This window comes from Chionomys nivalis, chromosome 21 (genome assembly GCF_950005125.1).
Source record: "Chionomys nivalis chromosome 21, mChiNiv1.1, whole genome shotgun sequence".
Classification (NCBI taxonomy): Eukaryota; Metazoa; Chordata; class Mammalia; order Rodentia; family Cricetidae; genus Chionomys; species Chionomys nivalis.
In genome coordinates, this window is record NC_080106.1 from 40,349,447 (window position 1) to 40,375,778 (window position 26,332).

At 41.4% G+C, this 26,332-nt stretch overlaps 1 protein-coding gene across 2 annotated transcripts in view; it reads left to right on the forward strand.

Moving 5' to 3' along the window:
- The window catches only part of C21H16orf87 (chromosome 21 C16orf87 homolog), a 36,729-nt gene extending 15,571 nt beyond the window's left edge, over positions 1-21,158 (forward strand). The window contains exons 3-4 of one of the 2 annotated variants that reach the window (XM_057753202.1): positions 5,078-5,260; positions 20,584-21,158. In XM_057753202.1, the coding sequence (XP_057609185.1) occupies positions 5,078-5,260; positions 20,584-20,660 (260 nt within the window). In that variant the 3' untranslated portion in view covers positions 20,661-21,158. Of the gene's footprint in view, positions 1-5,077; positions 5,261-11,120; positions 12,253-20,583 lie in introns of those variants that run through there. The other variant, XM_057753201.1, reaches the window with a different exon arrangement.
- Positions 21,159-26,332: the final 5,174 nt, after the last annotated feature.

Consider the following 26,332-nt stretch of genomic DNA (forward strand, 5'->3'; position numbering starts at 1 on the left):
CTCTCTTGGGATTACTATACTGCATGCCTGCAGCTTTCTTTACATGAGTTCTAGTGTCCTGGGGTCTCTATTACATTTCAGGCTTTAACTTCCAAGGTAATGTAATAGCTTCTTGGGCAGCCAACCCTGCTACTCTGCCTGGCCTTAGTGACTTTCTGGAACATTGGCACAAACCATGATTAACTTACTTTTGCACCTTTTACTCCTGTAAAACTAGTACCATGTGGATGATAATGCCAACTCCTACTGCCAGTTTTAGATACAGTCTGACTCTTGGGTTAGAGTTGTATGCACCTTTGTGCCTTTGGAGTTGAATCTGAGAAAGCATTGTCTTAGGCAGATCTCTTCAGTCTCCACCCATTCAAGTGAATTTGGGTTTTTCACAAGTTGGGGCTTCAGTGGGTGAGGTCTTGCCCTCCCTTTGCAGACTATGAAGTCTCCTTTTAGTGACACCAACCTCTGACAATTAAAAGATGCTTTTTCTGCACCATCATTATCTACAACTTTAAACCCATATTTCTTTTCTTACAAAACTGCATGTTTTCTGTCTTTTGGCTTCATATATTCTCCCCCTGTAGACAAGTAACTGTTTCATGGTCTGAATGTTACTGTTTGAAATTTCCTTGAGAAATAAATTAATTCATCAGTCTTGAATTCAGTCTTGCTCAGCATCTCGGTGTAGGTGTAGGATGTAGCCAGATTCTTTGCCACAGTTTAACAAACATGACTTCTAACCCAGTTCCCAATAGAGTCCCTGCTCCCCTCTGAAAGTTCATGAGCACAGTCTTTCAAACTGCCCTCAGAGCAGCCTACTAGTATGTCTGTTCTAGTAGGGCTTCTCTAGTCTTCAGCTTTACATTCTGTGTTTTTCCTGCAGAGTAGTTTCAAATGTTTAAGAACCACATGCTTATGTTATCTATAATTTGTCTGGTGTGTATGTGTGCACGTGCCAAGTCATTTGTTAATTCTCTTCTTTTTAGGAATCATCATACCACTTATATTTCTACTAATACTGCCCAGAAGCTCTCTTCAACACTTTGTTTTCTGTTTTTGTTTTATGTACTATCCTAGTGATGGTGTCTTTGTATAGTTTTGATTTGGGTTTTTTACTTTTTTCCTCTTAAAAACAATTTTAAAAATTTATGTGTATGTATGTGTGTCTGTATGTAGGCAAATTTGTGTGTGCATACAAATGTTCCCAGAGGCCAGAGATCAACCTCAGGTATGGTTTGTTGTGGGCTATCCACTTGTTCTTTGGGAACTGTGTTCATACAGACTGGGCTGTAAAAAGGGGCATATGTGACTCGTCCTTCAGAGAAGGTCTAGTAGGCCTTCAGGTCCAAAGAGGACCTTCATGTTGAGATAGCCAGCATCAGGGGCTTGTAGGAAGTTCTGCTTCACAGGACTGAGCCTGACCTGGTGTGGCCTGTATGTCAAAGGACGTAGAAGCAGGAAGCAGGTAGGAATATAAACTAATATCCTCTCTGTATAATGACTGCTCTGTCACAGCGGGTGCTTGTCCACGTTGGGGTGTATGTGACCTAATTGAGGCAGGAAGGGAGAGGAAGGGTGTGTGTGGGTAGCTATAGGGCCTAGGATCTAGAATTAATAATTTTGTTTTATGAGACAGGATATTTAATAGGACCTGTGACTTTCTGATTAAAGTAGGGGACCTGGCCAGCAAGCCCTAAGGATCTACCTGTTGTCACTTGCCCAGTATTGGGATTACAGGCACATGTCACCATGCCCATATTTTTATGTGGGTGCTGAGGCTCAAGCTTAAGTCCTCATGCTGTGTGGACTTCACTGACTAAGCTGTCTTGCCAGTCCCTAAAACAAGACCTTCTTTTTCTTTTTTTTATTTTTATTTATTTTTCTTTTTTTTATACTTCTTTTTTTCTCTTCTTTTTCCCCCTCCCCCCAAACAAGACCTTTAAAACTATAAACACCATAGTCTTTTTTTTATAAGCAAACAATTTTTATTCTTTTTTGCTTCTGTCTTCTGAAGTTTCTACAATGATAATTGTTTTACAATTTGTTTTACAAAACAAAATGATATAATTTAAAAACATCTATTCGTTTTGAAAGACGATGACATAATAGGCTTTGAAGTGGTATCAGGTAAAATATTAAGGGAAAACATTCCAGACTCCTAGGAAAAAAAACACCATCTTCAAACACAATACTCTTATAAGACATTAACGATAATTCCTTAATATTGACTATCCAAGTTTCTTAGGGCTTCTGTGGCCACAATAACTCTTTTTTAAAAGATTTATTTATTTATTATGTATACAGTATTCTGCCTACATTCATGCTTGCAGGCCAGAAGAGGGCACCAGATCTCATTACAGATGGTTGTAAACCACCATGTGGTTGCTGAAATTGAACTCAGGACTTTTAGACAAGCAGGTGGCGCTCTTAACCACTGAGCCATCTCTCCAGCCCTTTTTTTGTTTGTTTGTTTTTGTTTTTTTGAGACAGGGTTTCTCTGTAGCTTTGGAGCCTGTCCTGGAACTGGTTTTTGTAGACCAGGCTGACCTTGAACTCACAGAGATTTGCTTGCCTCCCAAGTGCTGGGATTAAAGGCGTGCGCCACCACTGCCAGCTGACCACAATAACTCTTAATAAGGAAAACATTTAACTGGGGCTGGTTTACAGTTTCAGAGGTTAGTCCATTATTGTTATCAGACATGATGCATGAGAAGGAGCCAAGAGTTCTACTTGTGGATCAGCAGGCAGCAGAAAGAGAAAGCGCGAGAGACCTGGGACTGGCTTAAGCTTCTGAAACTTCAGAGCCCACCCCCAGTGTCACACTTCCTCCAACAAGGCCGCACCTACTCCAACAAGGCTGCTCTTCCAATAAAGCCTCTCCCTGTGAGTCTATGGGGCCATTTTCATTCAAACCACCACACCAGCCTATGTTCATAGCTGTGTTTTCCCGCTGCCCTAGTTCTCTTTCTGTTTCTGTGATACAATTCTGATGAAAAACTTTGTTGTGCTTGTATCCAGTTCTGTGGGCTGTCACATTCCTTAAGTGAACCGCTTTTTTATAAGCTGAGAGTCGGGTCTAAAAATGGTGAGACTGGCTTTCCTGCAATACTTTCCTGCAATACTTTCCTGCAGACATGGTGAACGTTCCTTAGACCCACAAACTTTGTGCAAGAAGTATGGCAAGCACCAGCCCCACAAAGTGATGAAGTACAAGAAGGCAAGAGGCTGTTGGTATGCCTAGGGAAAGTGGCGTTGCGATAGGAAGCTGGGACTGCAGTGGGCAGGCTAAGCCTGTTCTCCATAAAAGGCCTAAAGCTACAGATACAGAGCGTCATGCTGAGGCGTGAGTGTGTTGAACAACTGTATATCTACGGGAATATGAGCATTTGAACAGGGAGCCATTAAAGGAGAAAGAGCCACTGGTCCAGTATAAGACAATAAAATCATGAGCTTTTACTCAAAACAAACAAAACCCCCTGAGACTGGATTCTTTAATTTTTGCCTGACTGTAGTAGGTACTTGAAGCCCGTGTCTGTTAGCGATGTTAGCAGTTATTGATGTTAGAGTGGTGACTCTGGTTCTAGCACTCACGTATTTAGTGTGTTTGATAGCTTAAGAATGAAAATCTTCTCTTTGTCTACCAAGTGATATGGTCTGAATAGAAAGATAAAAACAGGTTTGTTTAGCTGGGCAGTGGTGGCGCACACCTTTAATCCCAGCCCTTGGGAGGCAGCGGCAGATGGATCAAGACCAACCTGGTCTACAGAATGAGTTCTAGGACAGCCAGAGCTACACCGAGAAACCCTGTCTCAAAAAAAAAAAAAAAAAAAAAAAAAGAAAAGAAAAAGAAAAATCAACAAACAGACTAAACAGCTTCTTCAGTATAGTGGCTAAGTATTTAGAACTTTAAATGTCGTATGCTGGAGGTGTCAGGATATTTGACATGTTTCAGTTTGTTACAGTTGTGGTTTTTTGGGACTCAAATTGAACTATTATGGTCATTAGAGCCTTCTTCAAATTGGACCCTACATTTTTCAGTAAATTCTCAACTGTATTTTTCTTGCAGCCTGGAATAATTGAATATTCTTATTTTTGTGTAATCCAGTATGATTTAGTCTTAGGCCTAGGATAAACTATTCTGTAATGGCATGTAGAGATAATTAATACTGGTTTAATACCCGCCTCTCCCCCCTCTTTTTTTTTTGAAAGCACACTCTTTATGTAGTTCTGGCTGTGCTGAAACTAGGTAGACCTAGCTGACCTCAAACTCACAGAGATCCACCACCTGCCTCTGCCTCCTGAGGGCATGCACCGCTATGCCCCCCCCTTTAAAGATATTCTCACTGTGTAGCTCAGACTGGTCTTGAAGTTTCCACCTTTTCCCCTTTACCATTGTGATTTTAGGTTATTTGGAGAGTTAGCTTTCTAGTTTTTGAAGTTAGATGTATATTGAAGTAAAAAAAAAAATCAATCTAACCTTTTAGTTTGTTGTAGGGGAGTGATTTTTGCAATAATGAAATTACTGTATTAGTAAAGTTTCTGTATTTAGTTTACTCCACTTATGGAACAAGATTCTATTACATCAGTGATTACCTTCTTTGTGAAAATTCCTTATTTTCTGTGTTTTAAAACCATGTTGTATGGTTGCTCTGTAATTGGTTTTTATTATAACCTTTGTTGTGCCTAAAGCCAGTTTTGCTTCTGCGTATTTGGCAGGCATAGTTCAATCTGTAATTTGGGTAAGGGTTAGGAAGTAGTGAATTTTCCGTGTATTTTACTATGTTAAACTTGGAAATGAGATGAAAGACACGGGAAGGTTGTTGTGGAGTTGTTTAAACTTACAGAGGCTGAAAGTAAAGTTGCCAAGTGAAGAAAGTCGTTTTCTCTTAAAAGGTTTTTTTTCTATCTACATGGAATTCTGTTGTTTCTTTGTTGTGTGTGAGTATGGGGAAGATATGGGTGGGATTTTTAGATAGTACAGAATATGCTGGGAGGTGTGGTTTAGAAAGTAAGAGGAGGCGATGGAAACTGGGCAGACAGTTGTGCGAAGCCTAAAATAAACCACTTTTATTCATCCATACAGACAACAAGCATGAGGCCAAGAGGAGGCGGACAGAGAGAGTTAGGAGAGAGAAGATAAATTCTACAGTAAATAAAGATTTAGAAAACAGAAAGAGATCTCGAAGTAACAGCCATTCAGATCATATCAGACGAGGAAGAGGAAGACCTAAAAGTGCAGCTGCCAAAAACCATGAGGAAGAAAGAGGTATGACTCAGTCCCAGCAGCCCTTTTCAAATATTAAATTGGTAGAGATCATAACTAGATAACAGTAGTGAATATGGTGGAAGCTTTGAGCTCTTGGACGTAGAAAAAAAATCACAATTCATAGTTTGTAAAAGAAAAAAAAACTTTTTTTTTTTTTTTTCCATTGCAGTACTGGGTTTTGAGCCCAGTACACAGGCCAGGTAACCTCTACTACAGAGCTACGCTCTCATCTCTTACAGTCTTAGTTTTGAAATGAGAACAAAACACAAATTCTTGTGAGAAACCTGAAGTACCACTTTAGGTAAAATTTACATTGTTACAAATTGGCAATAAAAAAGTTAAAGATAATTGTATGTATATGATGTGTTTCAAATATCAATAAAAATGATTGTACCTTTTTAAAAAACACAGGTCTAAGCAGTTATTTAAAACTGTTTTACTGTGCGTTTTTAAATTGCTCTTTGGGAGATTTACATGCTTCCTACACAATTGACTTTTGAATAGTTAGGTAAATTCTTGGTGTTTTTCTTTTGATAAGTAGTGTTTCTACTCATAACTTGTTTCTAGATGTCTGGTAGGACTTCTGCTTCTCTTTTTCTATTGTTTATACATCTTTTAAAAAAGTTTTATCATTGAAGATTTCAACATATAAAAGTGTAAGAAATAGCCAGGCGGTGGTGGCGCACGCCTTTAATCCCAGCACTCGGGAGGCAGAGGCAGGCGGATCTCTGAGTTCCAGGACAGCCTGGTCTACAAGAGCTAGTTCCAGGACAGCCAGGGTCACACAGAGAAAGACTCTCTCAAAAAGACCACCACCACAGAGTAAGAAGAATCATATAATGAGCTCCTGTAATACCTGTATGAAAATTGAGACTTTGACACCGATAATTAGTGGAGTCAGGTAGTTGCTATTTATTTTTATGTAGAACCCTCAGCTAGAATGATTTTATTTCCAGTGAAATAAATTTATAATTGTAGTTAGCTGTGTTTTATGTATCTTTGGAAGCTTAATTTTAGATATACAAATATTTCCTATATAAACACAAATGGTATTTGAGACACAGAATTATTCATGATTTCTCTGGTATATAGCTGTCTCTAGCTTTTACCAAAATGAAAAGTGTTTTGATATTGTGCAATTAAAGAATATAGTTTGTGTCATGAATTATTGTATAAGACTTAGGTATTCCACAATTCTTGGAGTAATCTAAATCTTTCCTTCTGTTATACTGTTCCAGCCACTTTGAGTTACTTAAACATGACTTCTTAGCAATGAGGTCATCAGAAAATCTTACTTGAAAGGCTATTTTGGAATAGAAACTGGGCAAGAAAGGTCCATAGAGAAGAAGAAAAGACCAGACCATTGTTCTCAGCTGAAGTGAAACCAGCGGGGAAGGGCCGCTTCTGATGAGACGCTGAGAGTCTGACGGCACAGTGGGGAGACAAAGCCTGTGCTGTTGAGCACATCCGGATTCTGTGTACACAGCACTGAGAATTCACTTTATTAGTACTTGAAAAAGGAAGCATTTACTTGGCAGTGAATATTTTTCAGATATTTTCCGTTGAAGAATATTTTTGGCTGGGAGTAATGGTGCATGCCTTTGATCCCAGAATGTGGGAGACAGAAACAGGTCTATGTTTTCTAAGAAAGCCTTGTTCCTCCTAGCTCCAGTCTCGAGCTTGAACCCAGGACCTTTTGTATACTAGGCAAGTATCATTCTACAGAACTACATCCCCAGAAGCCAAACTATTTATTTATTTATTTATTTATTTAGATAAAATTTCAAGATATGATCTGGATTTCCACCCCCTTTTCAAAAGATGGCTTTTTGCTATTTATCCAAGGCACTCTAACCAAGTTCTCTAACACAAGATCTTCCTGTATTAGCCTCCCAAAGCTGGGATTATAGGCATATCCCATCATGCCTGAAATAAAGTGGAATCTCTTATGTACATTGGGCCCTCAATAAACTTTTTCTGTAAAGAGCCCAGATGTAAATATTTTAGGCTTTGTGGGCCATACAGTCTCTGTCTCAGCTGCTGAGCTCTGGAGAGCAGCCGTAAGCAGCGTGTGAGTGCAGAGAGCTGGGCTGCGGTGAAAACAGGAGGGCTGTTCACTGGCATGAATTTTACAAAAGACCCCTTAGCAACGCTTTGTAGGGCTAAGTAGCTGTTTGGTTTAATTTATTCCGCCTTTATTGGGCCCTTGCTCTTCAGGAACTTGAAAACTTTGAAGTAAGCGTAATTTTAAGTTATAATTTAATCTTAATGAATAAGAAAAACTTGACACCATATAAAAATATTTTAATTGACTTTTTGCTTTCTATTTTTGGCAAAAAAAGACTGGGAAGAAGAGAAAATGAAAAAGAGAGTCCTTTATCCACCAAGTTGACACTTTGAAAAGGAAAAGAAAAAGGAGTTTTGGTCTAGGGAACCAGACAGTGAGGGCAAAGGCACTGTAAAAAGCTCAGGGAGACTAAGATTGAACATGGGAAACACTGAGTTCTCTGACTGGGCTTCTATCTTTCAGGTAAGAGAGACCAGAAGCAGTCTTCTAGGGAACTGGAAAAGCCCAGGAGGAAAGCCCTACATAAACCTAGTAGAAGACCATGACTGCAGTCAGGCCTCGCACACGCGCACGCTGCTTCTAATCAGCCTTTCTGTACTTTTAAATATAAACCACTAGAGAGCTAGAAGAAAGCATCGAGTAGAAAAAGTCAAGAATAAAGAAAAAGGAGAAAAAGAATGGGGAGAGAAAAAGTATTTTTCAGGGAAAGGAAACTAAGTGTTAAGACAAAGATGCTGCCCCAGCAGGAGGAGCAAGCCGCTTGAGAGTCAGTACAGGGCAAAGACAGAGCACGCCTAGAAAAGAGTCTTCAAGGATCATTTTAAATACAAAAGATGCCAAAATGTGAGTTACAAAATGAAAAAGTTTAATAGGTTTAAAGACAAAATTGAAGAAAGACTTCAAGAAGTATAAAAATAGAGAGATTGAGAAAATAGATGGAGAAGATAAGAAACTTAAAGGACCAACTTGAAAAGCAAGCATCTATGGTTTCAGTAAAAGAATTTAGAAGATGGAAGACGAGGATATTGTTGATGACTTTCAGAATTCTCTCCAAACCTGAAAGACACTGAAATTCCCAATCCAGTGCAAGGCCAAAAATTAGAACAAAGCATATGATCACTGTTAAAGAAAAAGAAATGCCTAGGGTTTTTTTTTGTTGTTGTTTTTTTTTTTTTTGGACAAAATAATCAAAATATTTGATTGAGTATAGTGGAATTCTGACTAGCAAGGAATAGACTACTTCTGTGTGAACAGCACTAAGGAAGTTCTAAAACACAGAAGGAAAGCTACATACAGTATACCACTGACATTTAAGAAAAAACACAATCCAGTGTGTCACCAGGCAGGGCAGTGTGAATTTGAGAAGTGACAGGGAAGAGCCTGAGGAGTCCTGTAGAGCGAGAGGGCCCGTGGCGTGCCAGTGTCCTTTCTGTCGCCGTGGCGGAGAGCATGTAGAAGAGTTTGTACTTATGCTTCCAGAATGCTAAGAGCATCATGGTGGAGAAGCATTGCAGGCATGGTGGCAGGAACAGGTGCAGAGAGCCCACATCCTCACCTGCAGCCCCGAGCAGAGAGAGCAAAGGAAGTAGGCAAGACTTTTAAATCTCAATGTCATACTTCCTCTATCAAGACTACATCACCTAGACCTCCCCAAACCAACTGTGACCCAAATATTCAAATGCCTAGGACTGGGAGGTGGTTTTTAGTCAAAACAATACACATGTCTTAATATTTGGGTTGCATGAATATACGAATCTGTCAGAATATATTCAGATTCTAAAGAATTTGTGCATTTTTATGGTATGTAAATTTAGCAGTAATTTAAAAAATAATATAAGAAATTTGGGTTTCCTCAACAATGATGCCAGTGGTCAGAAGAAAATTTATTGCATTAATAATTCTAAGGGGAAATCACAAATCTTTTTCAACCAAACTGCAATTTATTGTGAAAATAGACTAAAGATACTTTGTGATAGTCAGGGTTTCAAAAGGTATGCTACCCACACTCCTTTCCCAGGAAGCTACTGAAAGTTGCACACGCCACAAGGAAGAAGAAAGTCAAAAAGGAATACTGGGCTCTAGAACAGAGAGCAGCCAACTCAGGAGAGGTGGAGAATCTCCCTTTGAAGAGGGATCCCAGGGTAATACTTGCCCTGGAATCCTTGAGAACAGCCATTTCAGATGAAGCAGATGGGAAGACTTGGAGAGATCTTTCCACGAAGATAAAATAGTGTGTGAATATCCTGAAAGATTTGTACAACTAAGACAGTTTGAGTTGAATTAGAAACGAGAGCTAAGCAAATAATGAGCTGAGGGTGTGAATGCTCAGCAGGTAAAGACCTTGCTGCCCAGCCTGGCCACCTGAGTCTGATCTTTGAAACCCACCTGGGAGGAGAGGACAGACTCTATAGTCGTCCTTGATCCCCTGGGTGCAGTGTCACACGTACACACGCACGCGCACGCACACGCACACGCAGAGTTAAATAGGATTGATTCTTCAGAGTAGTACTTCAGAAAAAGTAAAATCACTCATACATAATGTAGCCATTGACAATTGATGTTACTAAAGTTGTGATTTAAGAATAAGATGAAGGGATATGCAGTTTTTTTTTTAAATTTATTTATTATGTATACAATATTCTGTCTGTGTGTATGCCTGCAGACCAGAAGAGGGCATCAGACCTCATTACAGATAGCTGTGAGCCACCATGTGGTTGCTGGGAATTGAACTCAGGACCTTTGGAAGAGCAGGCAATGCTCTTAACCACTGAGCCATCTCTCCAGCCCGGGATATGCAGTTTTGAGTTGGCCGTAAAACATAAAAAAACAGTGAAATCCTGGTTTTCTAAAGTAGAAAAGGAATAATGCAGAAAACTCAGGAAGGAGCATCGTATAACAGTTGCATGGAGCAGTTTTATAAACTTTTATAAAAACAGGAGCAGTTAGGGGGAGGTAGTTGGAAATTAGGAAATAAGTATATAGGGATGCATTTTTTCGAACTTTTTTTTTTTGACAAAATGAATTGGCTAAATTATATGCATGTTTAACTTTGATTCAGATAGCAAAATATTGAATCAGAAATATAATTATTGCAAAATATGAAATAATTCGAAGCATAAACACAAAGATGATGTTTTAACTGATTTTATGACTTTTGGGGATTTTTCTATTGCTTAACTTTCAAATTTTCTACTTTGAATGTGGTTTGCATTTGTTATTGGGTAGAGAAAAATGACAATTAAAAAGTTGGCTATTGGCCGGGCGGTGGTTGCGCACGCCTTTAATCCCAGCACTCGGGAGGCAGAGGCAGGCGGATCTCTGTGAGTTCGAGACCAGCCTGGTCTACAAGAGCTAGTTCCAGGACAGGCTCCAAAGCCACAGAGAAACCCTGTCTCAAAAAACCAAAAAAAAAAAAAAAAAAAAAAAAAAAAAAGTTGGTTATTGTTTCTGTAGTGAGGCTAAGGTGAAGATGCTAATATGTTCAGAAAAGTATTTTTTGTTCAGAAAGGAATAACTTCTAGGGTGAAAAATTAATTTTGACAGATACAGTTTATGCTGGTGAAGGGAAAGAAAAAGACAAGATTTTTACACAAATTACGCAATATTAGAAAATGAATAGAATTATAGTCTTCATTTCAAACCTCATTTGTGTCATTTTTTAAAACTATAGTTCAATTGCATTATAGTATTGCATATATTTGTCATTTGAATAAATACTTGAAAGCCTGAGAAATGTTGTTAAACTACTGCATCTGCACATTTGTATTAAGATTTCCCTTTTTCTTTTAACAGAAAAACAGGAAAAGGAAATTGACATCTATGCTAACCTCTCTGATGAAAAGGCTTTCGTGTTTTCAGTCGCCTTGGCAGAAATAAATAGAAAAATTATCAATCAAAGACTTATTCTCTGATATTTGTCTGCACAGTCTGTGACACTTTCTTCAGGATTACATCAGCAAATTCTCAAACAGTTACGGACTCTCAGGAGCGTTCTGACTGAGTGACTGAGGCCATTGATTGTTCCTTTTCTCTGTTACTTAGTCGGGTGCCACACTTTGGGAGCAAAGCTGTGGGTTAGACTTTGCTGGAATTTCCTTGTTTACCAAGGATTATTATCAGTGTTTTGTGTTGGGATATAACTAAATGTATTTAAAAAAAAAAAAAAAACCTACCAAAAAATAAATAAATAAAAAGCCCCGAAAACTGGATGGATATTTACAGATGAGAGGGATAGGAGTGGAGGTGGAAACGGAAAACTAGGGCAGTTAAAATGCTTCATAGTTTTCAGGTTTGCACCAGAGATGCAATATTTTAAGTACTGTCAAGAGAGTGACTTTTAACTATTTATATTTCAGGCTTTCATCATTAACAGATTGCATATATACGATCCATTGACTTAATAAATTGGTAATTGATATTTTATTAAATGGAGAATTACGAATATAGATTATTAATTCTGTCTTCAATTGACCTTTTCCTTGGCCACTATTTTAATGATTTAAGGTAGAAGTTATATATTCAGAAACTTTTTAGACAGTTTGGAAATTTGGGTGCTATATGAAGAAAAGCATTTAAGGCTGTATCGTATAAACACCTTGTTTTCTTGAATGTTTATTTATTGGTTTAAAAAAACTTCTGTTATCAAGATGGTGCCTGTTAATCTAAACACAAGATATATTTATTACATGCAAAATACTTCTTAGCTACTTGTAAACAGTGATGTTTTGTCTGAATGAATGTTCATTTATACATAAATTCTGGCAATTATTTAAACTGTTACTTCATCCTGGAAAGAAATAAACCTTAATATTGAAAGTGAGTAGATTAGTGTGGTATAGCTCTTTGTCCTAGTGAAGTCTGTAAAATATTTCAGCGAGTTTTTCCAGTGTTGTCATGTTCCTATGCTTCGTGCATGTTGACACCAGTGCACTGCATGCTGACACACTAATGCTGTGATTAATTCCTCCACGCTTGCAGCTTTGCTTCCTTTCATTTTTTCTTTCCCAGTCTGCTTGGAATTCCTATAGCTGCTTAGAGAAATGAGTCACTGTTTAGTGGACTTTTTAAAAAAGACTAATTTGTTATTTTGTATGTGTGTGTACACATGCATTAAAATGTATGCATACCCCCACAAGTACACACTAGTGCCTGAAAAGGCAGAAGAAGATGTTGGATATCATGGAGCTGGAGTTAAGGTGCTCCTGAGCCATTTTGTTAGTCCCTGCCTAGACAGACATTTTTGCCCGTTTAAGGTACCCCTCCAGTATGGATATGTTTATTTTTGAGATGTAAAATTATCCTTATAAGTCACATGGTAGTTATTTTTCTGCTGTTGTGGTAATATGCCGTGAACCAAAGCAACTCACACAAGGATGGGCTTATGGTTTAAAGGGTTGGAGTCCATGGTTGTGTGATGAAGACAATAGGTGGCAGCCTGCTGGAGCCGTAGCTGAGAGCTCACATAGCAAACCACAAACTAGAAGAAGCAGAGAGAGCTAGCTCAAAATGGCACAAGTCTTTTGAAGTCTCAACGCTTACTCCCTGTAACATACCTCCTCCCAAAAGGCCACACCTCTTAATCTTCTCTAAACAGCCACCAAATGGGGACCAGGTGTTTAACTGCTCAAAACTTATGGAGGGGACATTTCATTTCTATTATTTCTCAACAGGTCTACATTTTTTCTCCCATAAATTTGCATCCAGCAGAGGGGGCTTTTGAGGCACTGCAGACAGGAATCTCCACCTTGCTACTCTCTCCCTTGTTTCTCGGCAGTGTCTCTGACACAAGTCTTGGTATGTAGGATCTCCTGATGTGTATCTTAGGCTGGTCTGGAATTCATGATTCTCTTGTCTGCACCTGCAGATATTGCTGTAGTTCTATGCATTTGAAACTCCTAATAAAGCTTTTTTTTTTATTTCTGAAACATAAAAACATTAATTTTTTTTTGCCAAAAATGCTTGCTAGTAATTAATACGTAAGCATCTCGATGTGTGTTTCTCCATATGTTGTGAGAGTAAAGCACAGCTTGTCGAGGAAGCGTCTCTTCATAAAGAATTATAACAACTTATCCATTCAAAACTGAATAGTTTTAAAGAAAAGTTAGAATTTCATGGAGTATGATAACGGCTGATAGCTGAGCTTGCTGTGTAGAAATTATTTTATTTCAGATAGTATTAAATTATGAAGTTATTTCAACTTTTTTTTTGTCAGAGGAACAAATTAGGTTTTCCTTGTTTGCAACCTAACTTATTTAGGAAATTTCTCTAAACACTTTATTTTCTGGTTGTTTCAATTGCAAGCTGTTATTAAAAAAATTAATAACTTGTCTAGGTGTCTCCTCTAGAGCACCGTGCTGTCTCTGGTGTTGAGGTTTCACTTGTTAGCAAATGACCTTGGAGCAGGTAGTTCTTTAATTACTTGATCCTAAACTTTATTCTGTGGTATTACCCATATATGATTATTCAAGATCTCTCTTTTTTTTTAATTATGTGTACAACATTCTGCCTCCAAGTGTGCCTGCAGGCCAGAAGAGGGCGCCAGATCTCATTACAGATGGTTGTGAGTCACCATGTGGTTGCTGGGAATTGAATTTAGGTCCTCTGGAAGAATAGTCAGTGTTCTTAAACACTGAGCCATCTCTCCAGCCCCCAAGATCTCTTAAAGATAATTAAAATATTAGGTTAGGTGTGTTGAAAATATTTGCAAATGTGGACAAGATTAAAGTAATTTAGGAGGTAGGCCGAATCACAAATGTGGATGTTTACCCCCTGTGCTGGTTGGTTTTTGTTATCCTAACACAATCTTAGATATACCTGAGAAGATGGAATCTTAACTGAGGTGCTTCTATAAGACTGGCCGGTAGCCAAGTCTGTGGCTTCATCTTGATAATGACTGAATGTGGGGGGCACCCAAGCTCACTGCAGGCAGTGCCTTTTCTGGGCAGGTGAGCCTGGGTGCGTAGGGAAGCAGGCTCAGCAAGCCAGGAGGAGCAAAGCTGGTAAGCAGTGCTCTTCCATGGTCTCTGCCTTGGTTCCCTCCAGGGTCCTGCCTTGCCTTCCTCTAGGGAACTATATGATTCTGGGGCATGTAGGCCAAATAAACCCTTTCTCAAGTTGCCTTTGGTCACGATGCTTTACCACAACAGTAGAAATAAGTAAGACAAGTTCCTACTCCATTCAACTTCATGATATTCTAAAACATTTTGGGAGTAGTTTGTTTGAGGCTTGAGTTTGCTCTTTATTAGTTTTAAATATGAACCATCTTTCCATTGTAAGGATTCCTTGAGCTACATTGTACATAAATCATCACACCATTCTAATTCTCTTTTAGGTTTTATTTTTTGCATGTGGTGTATAGATGTACATTAGTGCAGGTGCCTATGGAGGCCAGAAGAGGGCGTCAGGTCCCTGGAACCATAGTTACAGGTGGCTGTGAGCTGCCCAATGTGGATGCTGGAAACCAAATTCTGGTGTTTTACAAGAATAAGTGTTCTTAACTGCTGAGCTGTCTCACCAGCTCTTTGAATAGAACACTTAAAGTTTCTTTTCAGAGGGGAAGTGGACACAGCCCCATCCCTAAACTGAGAAGCTATTTGCAATTGACACCTTCTGGGGAAGGAAAATCAGTTTTCTCCAGTGTAGTGTCTGTATTGTCAGCCACATTCCAGGGTGAGCCCCATGCCCAGGTGTAGTTGACCAACACAAAATGGATTTTTTGTAGGCAGAGTTTCTGTGTCTCGGCAGTCACTCCCAAATATAACCACCCAGAAACTTAATATGAATTATAACTGCTCTGCCGATAGCTTAGGCTTGTATTAGTTAGCTCTTAACACTTAAAAATTAACCCATTTCTATTTATCTATGTGCTGCCCTGAGGCTTGTTTACCTCATCTGTGAACTTCCCATTTCCTCAGACCCTATCCTTCCCAGCATTCTTTCTGCCCCCAAAGTCTTGCTTAGCTGTTAGTCAGTTAGCCTTTTATTAACAGTGAGCAACACACCTTCAGAGTGTACAAAGATTGTCCCACAGAAGACCCCGTATTTCTTTGTGTGTGCTTTCTGTTCTGTTATTTTTTCTTAGTGATTTTGTTTTTTGAGACAGGGTTTCTTTGTGTAGCCCTGACAGTCCTGGAATCCACTTTGTAGACCAGGCTGGCCTCAAATTTATAGAGATCCACCTGCCCCTGCCTCCTGAGTACTGGGATTAAAGGTGTGTGCCACCACCGCCTGACTGTCTGTTTTTATTTTCCTTTTTGTTTGTTCTCCTTAGAACAACACACACACACACACACACACACACACACACATAGAGGGGCAGAGAAAGAGAACAAACATGAAGTTAGGGAAGTAGGGGTAAGATCTGGGAGAAGTTGAGGAAAAGAATATTATCAAAATATATTGTATGAAAAAAAAGATTTTAAAGAAAGGTAAAAAAAACCCTCTCAGCCATTTGTAAAGTAATTGACAGTAGTAATGTTACTCATATACAGGGCTTTGAACTTCTGCATAACTGAAACTTACCTCTTTGGACTGTCTTCCGCTTGCCTTTCTTCACTTAATCCTGCATTTTATCTTTGTTGTCACAGGTAATAGAATCTTTTAAATAGTGTGTGTGTGTGTGTGTGTGTGTGAGAGAGAGAGAGAGAGAGAGAGAGAGAGAGAGAGAGAGAGAGAGAGAGAGAGAGAGAACCTTGTCTCAAAACAAAACAAAAAACAAACAAACCCAGTAGGTTGGTGGTGGTGCACACCTTTAATCCCAGCACTCGGAAGGTAGAAGCAGGCGGATCTCTGTGAATTTGAGGGTAGCCTGGTCTACAGAGCAAGTTCTAAGACAGCTCCAAAGCTACACAGAGAAACCCTGTCTCGGAAGGTCAAAAAACAAAAACCCCAAAAACCAAAACCATGTATGTCTTGTAGCTTGTATGTTGCCTTTTGTTTTGTCCTTTGCAGTGCAGGAGACTTAGTTTGGCTTACATACAGCCTCTACTTCTGCTTTTGTTGTGATGCCAAAAAACTCATTAATGCCCTACACTGGAGCTTGCCCCCAGTTGTTTTCTAGTTTCAGGTCTTACGTAACGAGTACATTTTAAGTTGGTTCTTTTGTGTGATGTAGCTTCAGTTTAATTCTTTTGATGTGGCTATGCAGTTTTCGCAGCTTCAGGGACTGAAGGGTCTGTCTTTTCTCTGTGTGTCTTTGTGGTGCTTGTTGGAATCATAGCATGCTTCAGTTCCAAACTACAGCAACAAAATGAATCCAAGTCTAGATAAAAATAGTTTTCATGATATTGAATAGCATTATGGCAAAAAAATGCACCAGACGTGTTGGTGCACCCTTTTAATCCCTTGCAACTGCAGAGGCAGAGGCAGGTGGATCTCTGTAAGTGGAGGCTAGCCTGGTCTACATAGTGAGTTCAAGGTTAGCCAGAGCTGCATAGTGAGACTCAGACTCAAAACCACAGAAACCAAACAAGAGAAGTTCCTTAATCTATATATGCTTTACTCCTGGAAAATGCCAATGGTCATTTGAGACTTCAGTGGTAGAGGACCTTGCCGTGATGTTGGTGGCTGCTGACTGGCCTTGAATATGGATACTCAAGTCAGGTTGTGCTGTATGGGTTCTTACGTTAGCCCTTGACTCCTAGTAGACTTTCTTTAACAATTGGAATCAGTGCTCTCAGATGCTGCCACTTTATCAACTGACACATTTCAATAAAAAATTTTTTTGATTATGTTATTTGTGTATGGGTATGAGCACACATGTGTAGGCACCCATGGAGGCTGGAAGAGGACTCTGGACCTTCTGCAAACTCATTAGCCATCTCCAGTTCCTCAGTCCCTTTTAAGGATTTTATTTTCATTTTATGTGTATGAATGTTTTACCTACTTGTATGCACAGTGTGAATGTTTGGTGCTCTCAGAGGCCAGAAGAGGGCATCGAGCTCCCCTAGAACTGGAGTTACGAATAGTTGTGAGCCCCCATGTGGTTGTTGGGAATGAAACCAAAGTCCTCTACAAATGTGGCAAGTGCTCTTATTGGGCTGTCTCTAGCCCCCTGGAATTCTGTTTTAACTCTGTTGAGAGCATCTTCACCTGTGTTGGATTCCATTTCAAGAAACCACTTACTTATTTATAAGAAGCAACTATCACATTTTTTTTTATTTTAAAGACTTTTTGTTTATGTGCGTGTCTGTGTGAGTTAATACCACGTATGTGCAGGTGTCCATGCAGATCAGCTCGGGTTACAGGTGGTGGTGAGCCACCAGATATGAGCGCCAGGAACTGAACACCTGCCCTCTGTAAGAGGCTCCCGCACTCCTAACTGCTGAGGTATCTCTCCAACCCCTACCGAAATCTTACCTTGTGGCTGTAGTAATTCACTCACATCTTAAGTTCTGCTTCAAGCCAACTAAGAAAGTTGGAATCAGCATCTTCCAAATGCTTTCTGATACCTTAGCTGCCTCCCATGGATCTTAGCAGCATCTAAAAGGGGCCTGGATGCGCAGTGGAACCCACAGCTCTAGTGCATTGCAAACCTTCCTGTGACTTGGTTTGTAGCATGGATGTGTGCGAACAGTTGAGTAAACATTCATCTTGCACATTTTATTGGCACTCTTAGGGACCACAGGCATTGTTCAGTGGGCAGTAATACTGAGCATTAGATCTCAACAGTGAGCTCAAAAGATTCAGAATATCATGCAGTAAACAAATGTCGTCCAGGCCTTGTTTCATTTTCTTAGTACATGGTAGATTCACTATGTATGTCTTACAGGATTTTTCAGAATGATAATGAGCATTGCCTTAAATACAGTTCCCAGTTGTATTGCCACCCCCCACCCCGCCATGTGTCAGCCAGCAGATCCTTTGGTCCTTTGAAGCCAAGCATAGATGTCTGTACAAATATGAAATTCCTAGACAGTGTGCATATAAGACTGTTTACTTCCACACTGACAAATCAGTTTATTGTTGCTACAGTTAGGGTTAGGGGTACTGCCTTCATCTGTGATTTTAGCTAGCTCTTCTTTCTAGCTTGCTGCATTCACTCTGTGCTTTTGTTTTGTTTTGTTTTTGAGAAAAGATTTCTCTGTGTAGCCCTGGCTGTCCTGGAGTGCATTCTGTAGACCAGGCTGGCCTGGAACTCACAGAGATCCGCCTGCCTCTGGCTCCTGAGTGCTGGGATTAAAGGTGTGCACCGCCACCACCTGTTGTACTTTTGTTTGGGGCATGGGTTTTAAACCTCCTGATCCCACCTCTGTTGGCTTCAGTCTTCTCTTCAGCAGCTTTCCCAGCTCTTACCCCGAGAACTCTTCCTTGTGCTTGCACAGCCTGGTAACCACTGGTGTTCTTCCTAAGAGGCCCAACTTTTAGTCTGTGTGGCTGTTTTCATCGGAACTTAAGTTGAATCTCATTTTTTATTAGAGAAATTCATGAATCTTCCTTTTTCTTGAAGGCTGTGAACTATTAATCGGTCTTACTACAATGTTGTCTCAAAATAGGAGCAAGGAGACTGAAAAGAATTGACAGGTAGTGGAGCAGTTGGAACACACACAACACATTGAATTGTGTGGGTGTGGCTTGTGGAGATCACAGATAACCTCAAACACAGAAATACTGAAAAAGAGCTTGGAATATTACAAGAACTACCAACATTTGACCAAAAGATTTGCATATTCACCATGGAGTTGCAATGAATCTTCAGAGTCTGTGTGTGTTGTATATATGTGCATACACATAAGCACGTGTATATGTGGGTTCATTTGCCTGTGTGTGTTGTTTATATGTTCATACATGTATTCATCTGAGGGTGTCTACACACTTGCCCATGCATGTGCATCCGTGGAAACCACAGGTAGGCATTGGGTATCTTATTACTGACCCTCCTCATTGTCATTAGACAGTCTCTCACTGCATCCAGAACTCACCCTTTCTAGAGCATGGCTGGTGAGTGAGTCCCCTGGGTCTGCTTGTGTTGTGCCCAAGTGCTAGGGTTACACCTGACTTTCATGTGGGTGTGGGGATCCAAACTCAGGTCCCCATGCTTGTGTAGCAGGTGCTTTACTGACCCAGTCATCATTCCAGCCTCAAATCTTCCATTTCTAAAGAAAATACAAGGGGTAGGAGCATAGAGATGACTCAGTGAGGAAGGACGCTTGCTATACAAGCACCGCTGTTTTAAGCTGGGCATGACTGTAAGTGTGCCCATGTGGAGGGGAAGAGAGAGTTACTCAGGCACACTGGCTGCTGGCCTACCTCACATTTTTTTGTTTTGTTTTGTTTTGTTTTGTCTTTTTTTGTTTGTTTTTTGTTTTTTGTTTTTCAAGACATGGTTTCTCTGTGGTTTTGGAGCCTGTCCTGGAACTAGCTCTTGTAGACTAGGCTGGTCTCAACTCACAGAGATCCGCCTGCCTCTGCCTCCCAAGTGCTGGGACCTACCTCACGTTTTTGTGGGAGACCCTGTCTCAAAGCATCAGGTTCATGTTCTCTGGGCTTTGTGCTCACACACAGATGTGTACACCTTCACATGTGTGCACACGTTGCATATACAACATTAAAGTATAGTGACATGATGTAATCCTAGCTCTCAGGAGTCTGAGGCAGAAAGATCGTTGTGAACTCTAGTCCACTATACACAGCGAGTTCCAAACCAGTCTGCAGTCGGCTGTGTTAGACCCTGTCTAAAAAAGTAAAGATCTGTGAAATGCAATGAAAAGCAGATGCAGTATGCCAGCAATGGCTTGCAGTTCGTGGCCTTGTTTCAGTGCTCTGCTTTCTGTTCCACTGACTAGTGCTTTGTGCTAGCGGTACAAAGGGTACAGTAGCTTTGTAATGTAGTTTGAAATCAAGAAACATGAAATCTTGAGGTTGGAATGATGGCAAACCATCCATACACATAAAATAGAAATAAAGAAATGTAATACTTCTTGTTTGTTTTGTTTCATTTTGTTTTCTGTTTGAAAATCGTTTCGGCTTTGGGAAGATTCTTCTCTGCTTCTATATTAAGATTGTTTTCAGATTCTGTACAAAATGTCATTGGAATTTTGATAGGAACTGTGTTTATGTCTACATTAGGTAGCTGATACATTGGAACAGTACACTTCAAATCCATTGTATTCAAGTTCATTAGGCATGAAATATCTTTCTATTTATTTGTGACTTTTCTATTTCACCAGTGTTTTCTAGTTTTTAGGGTACAGATCTTTCACTTCCTTGACTAAATTTTATATGATTTCAGTGCTTTGTTCTCTTCTCTTTCATATAGATAGTTCCTGGTACAAAGAGATGCAACTGAGCTGGGAGTGGTGGTCCACATCTGGAATTCCAGCACTTTGGAGATAATGACAGAAGGACCAGGACTTTGAAGCCAGATTGTGTCAAAACTTTGACCCTAGAGGCTTAGCGGTTAAGAACACTGGATGCTCTCCCAGAGGACCTGTGTTCGATTCCTAGCATAAATATCGCTCACAGCTGTCTGTAAGTCCAGTTTTAGGGGATTTGACTCCTAGCCTCCACAGGAACCAGGCACACATAGTACAGACACTTACATGCAGGAAAAGCTCAAACACATTAAATAAAAATAAAGAATGTGAACCCTGTGTTTGAAACAACAGCAATAACAAAACCCCAACTGATTCTGTATGTTTCAATTTTACTGAAAACATTTGTTAATTCTAGTTTTTCATCTTGCTTTCTGCAAATGGGTAATGGCACATTCGGACTTGAATGCCTTTTCTTTGTGTTGTCTGATTGCTCTTGGTGCAACTTGCAGACTTGTGTTGAGCAGAAGTGGTGGGAGAAGAAATCCTTCTCTTGTGATGGTCTTAGAACAGGGGCCTGGGGAGAGCTCCCAGCAGATAGAGCTTGCACTGCTCCCGTAGAAGATCCAAGTTTGGTTCCCAGTACGTGAGTCAGGCGGCTCACAACTGGCCGCAACTCTAGCTCCAGGGGAGCTGGCGCCTGTTTCCAGCTTTCATGGGCATCTGCACACATGTGATTCATAGAAACTCAAACAGCATTCATACATGCCCATGAACCCAAGGAAAGTGATAACAATTTAAATAAAAAAATGCTTAAAGTAAAAGCAGTGGCTTCTGGGCAGGCGATGGGGCAGGGGCCACAAGAGAGCCTGCAAGCAAGTCCTCTAGACAGCTGAAAATATTTGTCTTTTCTGTCCTTTCAGAGGCTGGCAGGAAGTTGCACACAGTGTGGTTTAGTCTTGAATAGTCTATGTGATAAGCACGGGAGAATCAGATACTGGTTGAGGTGATAAACTAGGTGCTATGGACCCACAGCACAGATGGCTTCTTAACTCCCTGTCCCAGAAAGAGGGTGCTGGGACAGAGAGTGTTACAGAGGGGGCATGGTTGATTTTCCCAGGCTGTGGGATCTGACCACTTAGGGTTGTGGTTCTCAACCCATAGTCTGCAACCCCTTTGGAGGCCAAATGAGTCTATCACAGGGTCACCTAAGACCATCGGAAAACAGTTATTTACATTATGATTAATAACACTAGCAAAATTGCAGCTATGAGGTAGCAACAAAAATAATTGTATGGCTGGGGTCACAATATGAACTGTATTAAAGGGTCTCAGCATTAGGCACTGAGAACCACTGATGCAGAATGACTGGAGTCTTAAAGGAATAGGCCCATGGTCTATGAATGGATGAATGTGGTGTAGGAGGTCCTTCTGTTTATGTGTTGCTTTCATTGGTTAATCAATAAAGAAACTGCTTGGCCTGATAGGGCAGAACTTAGGTGGGTGAAGAAGACAGAACTGAATGCTGGAAAGAGGGCAGAGTGGCAGAAGCCACTGAATCTCTGGCCTGAGACGGACACTGGTTAGAATCTTGCCAGTAAGCCACAGTCACATGGTGATACGCATTAATGGAGATGGGTTAAACTAATATGTGAGAGTTAGCCAATAAGAAGTTAGAGCTAATGGGCCAGGCAGTGTTTAAATGAATACAGTTTCTGTGTGATTATTTCGGGTTTAAGCTAGCCGGGCGACCAGGAGGGAACAAAGGGCCACCCTCCTCGTGCAACATCAGTGTGCCTCTCTCCCTTCAGCTCCACCTGGCTGCTTATGGTATGATCACTCTTTTCTAATGTTCTCCCACTTTAAGCTGATCATCTACCCACGGTGGTTATGAGACTCTCTGTCGGAACATTTCCTTCTGAGGGTAATCCTGAATCAGTCCTTTTTGCAAACCTGCCGTTTCTCTTTATTTAGGTTATAACATGTGCCCCTGGCTGAGCATCTGTGGGCTCCTCTGAACTCAGGGTGATAGGGACAATGGCCAGGAGATAGTAAGTCTCTTTTGCCCTGGACACAGGGGCCTGCTTTTCACTGCTAACTGAACAGCAGGGAGCTCCATCCCCTCCTCTTTTACAGTTACTGGAGTGTCTGTGGTGCCTATATGACCCAGAAGCACCCTTCCACTCCCTGTCAGTTTAGATTCTCATCTCTAACATATATATTCATAATAATGCAAATTTCCCTTCTACTCTTCCTATGATGAGACCTCCTGTTTTTCAGTTTTTGACTTACAAGACCTTTACTATACTCTGTAGGCGGATACTGCTTGTTTGTTTCCTGGCCATCCAGACCTGAAATAATCACACAGAAACTCTATTAATTACAATACTGATTGGCCAATAGCTTAAGCATATCTCTAGCTAGCTCTTACATCTTAAATTAACCCATTTCTATTCTGTGTGTTACCATGAGGCTCGTGGTTTACTGGCAAGGTTCCAGGGTGTCTGTCTCCTTTGGTGGCTACATGGTGTCTCTCTGTCTTTGCCTTTCCCCCCAGCATTCAGTTTAGTTTTTCACCTAGTTTTATTCTGCTCTGCCACAGGCCAAAGTAGCTTCATTATCAACCAATGATAATAAAACATAGTCACAGCATACAGAGGGGAATCATTATCAACCAATGATAATAAAACATAGTCACAGCATACAGAGGGGAATCATTATCAACCAATGATAATAAAACATAGTCACAGCATACAGAGGGGAATCCCACATCAATATTCCCATCGCCCACCTGTTTGACCTTGGCCAAGTCCTGCAGAAGGACCTGTCTTCCCTAGACCTTCTTCCTTTCTTTCTGTGATGTAAATGATCTCTTCTGCAGCTCGACCCTCCAGGAAGATCCCTGCCAGTCCACAGCCCTCCTCAGTGCTCTGGCTTCCCGGGGCTGAGGTCCAGAGTCCCTCACTGTTCGCTCCCTAGGTCTTCCCCCCAGGAGCCACCCGGGGCTGAGGTCCATAGCGAAGGCCCAGGTCTGCATCTCTCACTTTTCGCTCCCTAGGTCTCCCTGCCCCAGGAGCCACTCCATCCCCTCCATCCCCTCCTCAGGTTCAGGAGGCTCTCATATCACTCACCCAGGACACAGGGAGGCCTCCAGCTTCACTGGGCCACTTTAGCTTTTCCCACATCTGGATTCCTAACTTACAGGCACAGCACACCCCCTCTGTGTTGCTCTCCAACTCAGGAGCCCCTGGGGGCACCCATTTCACATGCCCCTCTTCTCCTGTTTCCCTGTCAGTTCCTGCCAAGTGGTACACTTAGTTCTGGATTTTAGAGTCATCCCTGGAAAAAGGATAAATCAACCGCCCCATCCTCATCCGAGCCAAAAGGAAAAGTATATTATTTCCACTCCTATGAGGAGTAACCACAGCGGGGGCTGTGGCCCCGGGGAGCACAGCCACTGGACTCCAACACGTACAACACAGCCAACTCTAACCAACCAAGGCTGACCTGATGCTGGCCAGCACAGTTCTGAAAAATGCCAGACTCAGTTAGATTCCCTCGCCACAATGGCATTACAGGATGGATGGTGATAACAAAATCCATCTCGTTGCGGCAGAGAGGGGAGGAAACCGCTGTGTTAGGGGAGGCATGTTGCTTCTACAGGAATTTTTTGGGTGTCTAAGGGAGAATACAGACAGCTAAAAGACAGAATAGATTTCTGGGCCTGATACTCCCCACCATGTTTGACAATCTTCTGGGGCACTTGGGGAACAAGGATTATGAGGGCCAAACTTATATTTTAAGTTTAAATTATCGTCACTAAGAGATCTTTGGAACAAAAATGCCTCTAACCTTTAAGTCCCACTTGCCCAAGGACAGATGACTTCCTGGAATGTGGGGGCTGTAGTTCATGTAAAATAATTAGCCATGTGTTTTCACTTCTGTAAACAAACTTGGTTGCCCCAGCTACATAGGATGTGCTTGCTCTGGCATTGGTGGGATGTGCGTAGGCAGGAAGTAGTCAGGATGTATGCTTGTACCTGATTGGACGAAGGCAGGAAGTACATAGTCTCGCTACTTTTGTCTTTATAAGTACCTGACTGGTCACTGGAAATCCTGGGTATGGACCTGGCCAGTGTCCATTGTCCTGGCCATTTTAAATTTAATAAAGCCTGCTTCAAATCTGGCTCAAAAATTGTGATAGTGGTCTTATTCCTGCCTGGTGGGATTAACACTCTGCTGAATTCAGAAGCAATGAACAAAGCCGGACATGGTGGCATACAACTTTAATTCCAGCACTAGGGAAGCAGAGGCAGACAGATCTCTAAGAGCTTCAGGTCAGGCTGGTCTACAGAGTGAGTTCTAGGATAGCCAGGGCTGCCTAGAGAGATGCTATCTCAAAATCCCAAAACAAACCGTGACAGCGAAAAAGGAATGGATGAAGTTGTCTGGCAGAGGAAATTCAAGGTAGAATACCATCCGGGCTAAGGCATGACTGCGGTGTGGTGGCTTACTGTGCTTACCGGCTTTGACAGTGAGAGGAGAGAAAGTGGATCAGGAAGATGCGAGGACCACCCCTTCGGACAAGAAGAAAGCGCACCCGGTTAGCGCTGGGGATGGAGCTGTTTGGTCAAAGTAGCTGTGCCGGTTACTGTTCTGTCGCTGTGATAAAACATCACAATCAAAAGCAGCTGACGGAGAGCTTCTTCTGGCTTATGGTTTCAGAGGAGTCTCGCTCTATGGTGGTGGAGCAGAGAGAGGACAACCAGCAACTGGCATGGCGACAGGAAGGGAAGCTAAGGGCTCATGTCTTGAACCACAGGCACAAAGCTCAGAGAACAAACTAGAAATGGCACAAGTCTTCCGACTCTCAAAGCCTACTCTCAGTGACGTACTTCTTCCAACAAGGCCGTGTCTCCTAAGTCTCCCCAGACAGTGCCCCACCTGGGGACCAGGGTTCAAGTACATGAAGCTGAGGGAGAGCATCTCATTCAAATCAGCACAGGGACTAGGACCAAACAGGTAAATGCCACTGAGGAGAAACCTCAGACCCTGGACAATAGGAGAGGTGCCTGGCGGGTTAGATACACCACCTCCAGAGCCCTGGCGTACAGCAGTGTGAACACTTGGCCAGAGACTGCCAGAAAATATGAATGAGCCTTCGGGGTACCTGTGGGAAAATGACTGCCCAGGGAAGAGTTTTCCCAGATTCAGTTATGACGGTACACAGAGGTTGCTACAGCTGTGGCCCCAAAGGGCCATGCTGCTGCCTGAGCTGTCCACACAGTGCTGATTTTGCCTGTGTAAGATCCGAGAGTAATGGGGTCATGGAGGCTGGCATCAAGATTCCCAAAAGCCGAATTCCCATGGACTCCCAAGTGGGCTCTGTGTGAATTGTAAAACTGCAGTGAAGACCCCAGGATGTCGGAGGTGCCAGAAACACACGACATCTGCTAAAGATAGCAGCAGGTGCTTAGTAGAGAGGCTGTCTACACTGCAGGCCACCGAGCTGGAGGGGTGTGGTGACGTCAGAGGTCTTGCATTGGTCTGATCTTTCCTGACTGTTCTCCCCATCCTCCCTTTGAAAAGAAAGTATTTACATTGTGTTTGTAGCAAAATCACTCTCTCAAAAGGGGAAGGAGTTTGAAGAGAGAGAAGGGAAGGGGAAAGAAAGGGTAGAGGGGAGGAAAAGGAAAGAGAAAACAGAACTCTTTTAGTTTTTGATTTGGTGGGCTGGTGAGTCTAGAATCTATT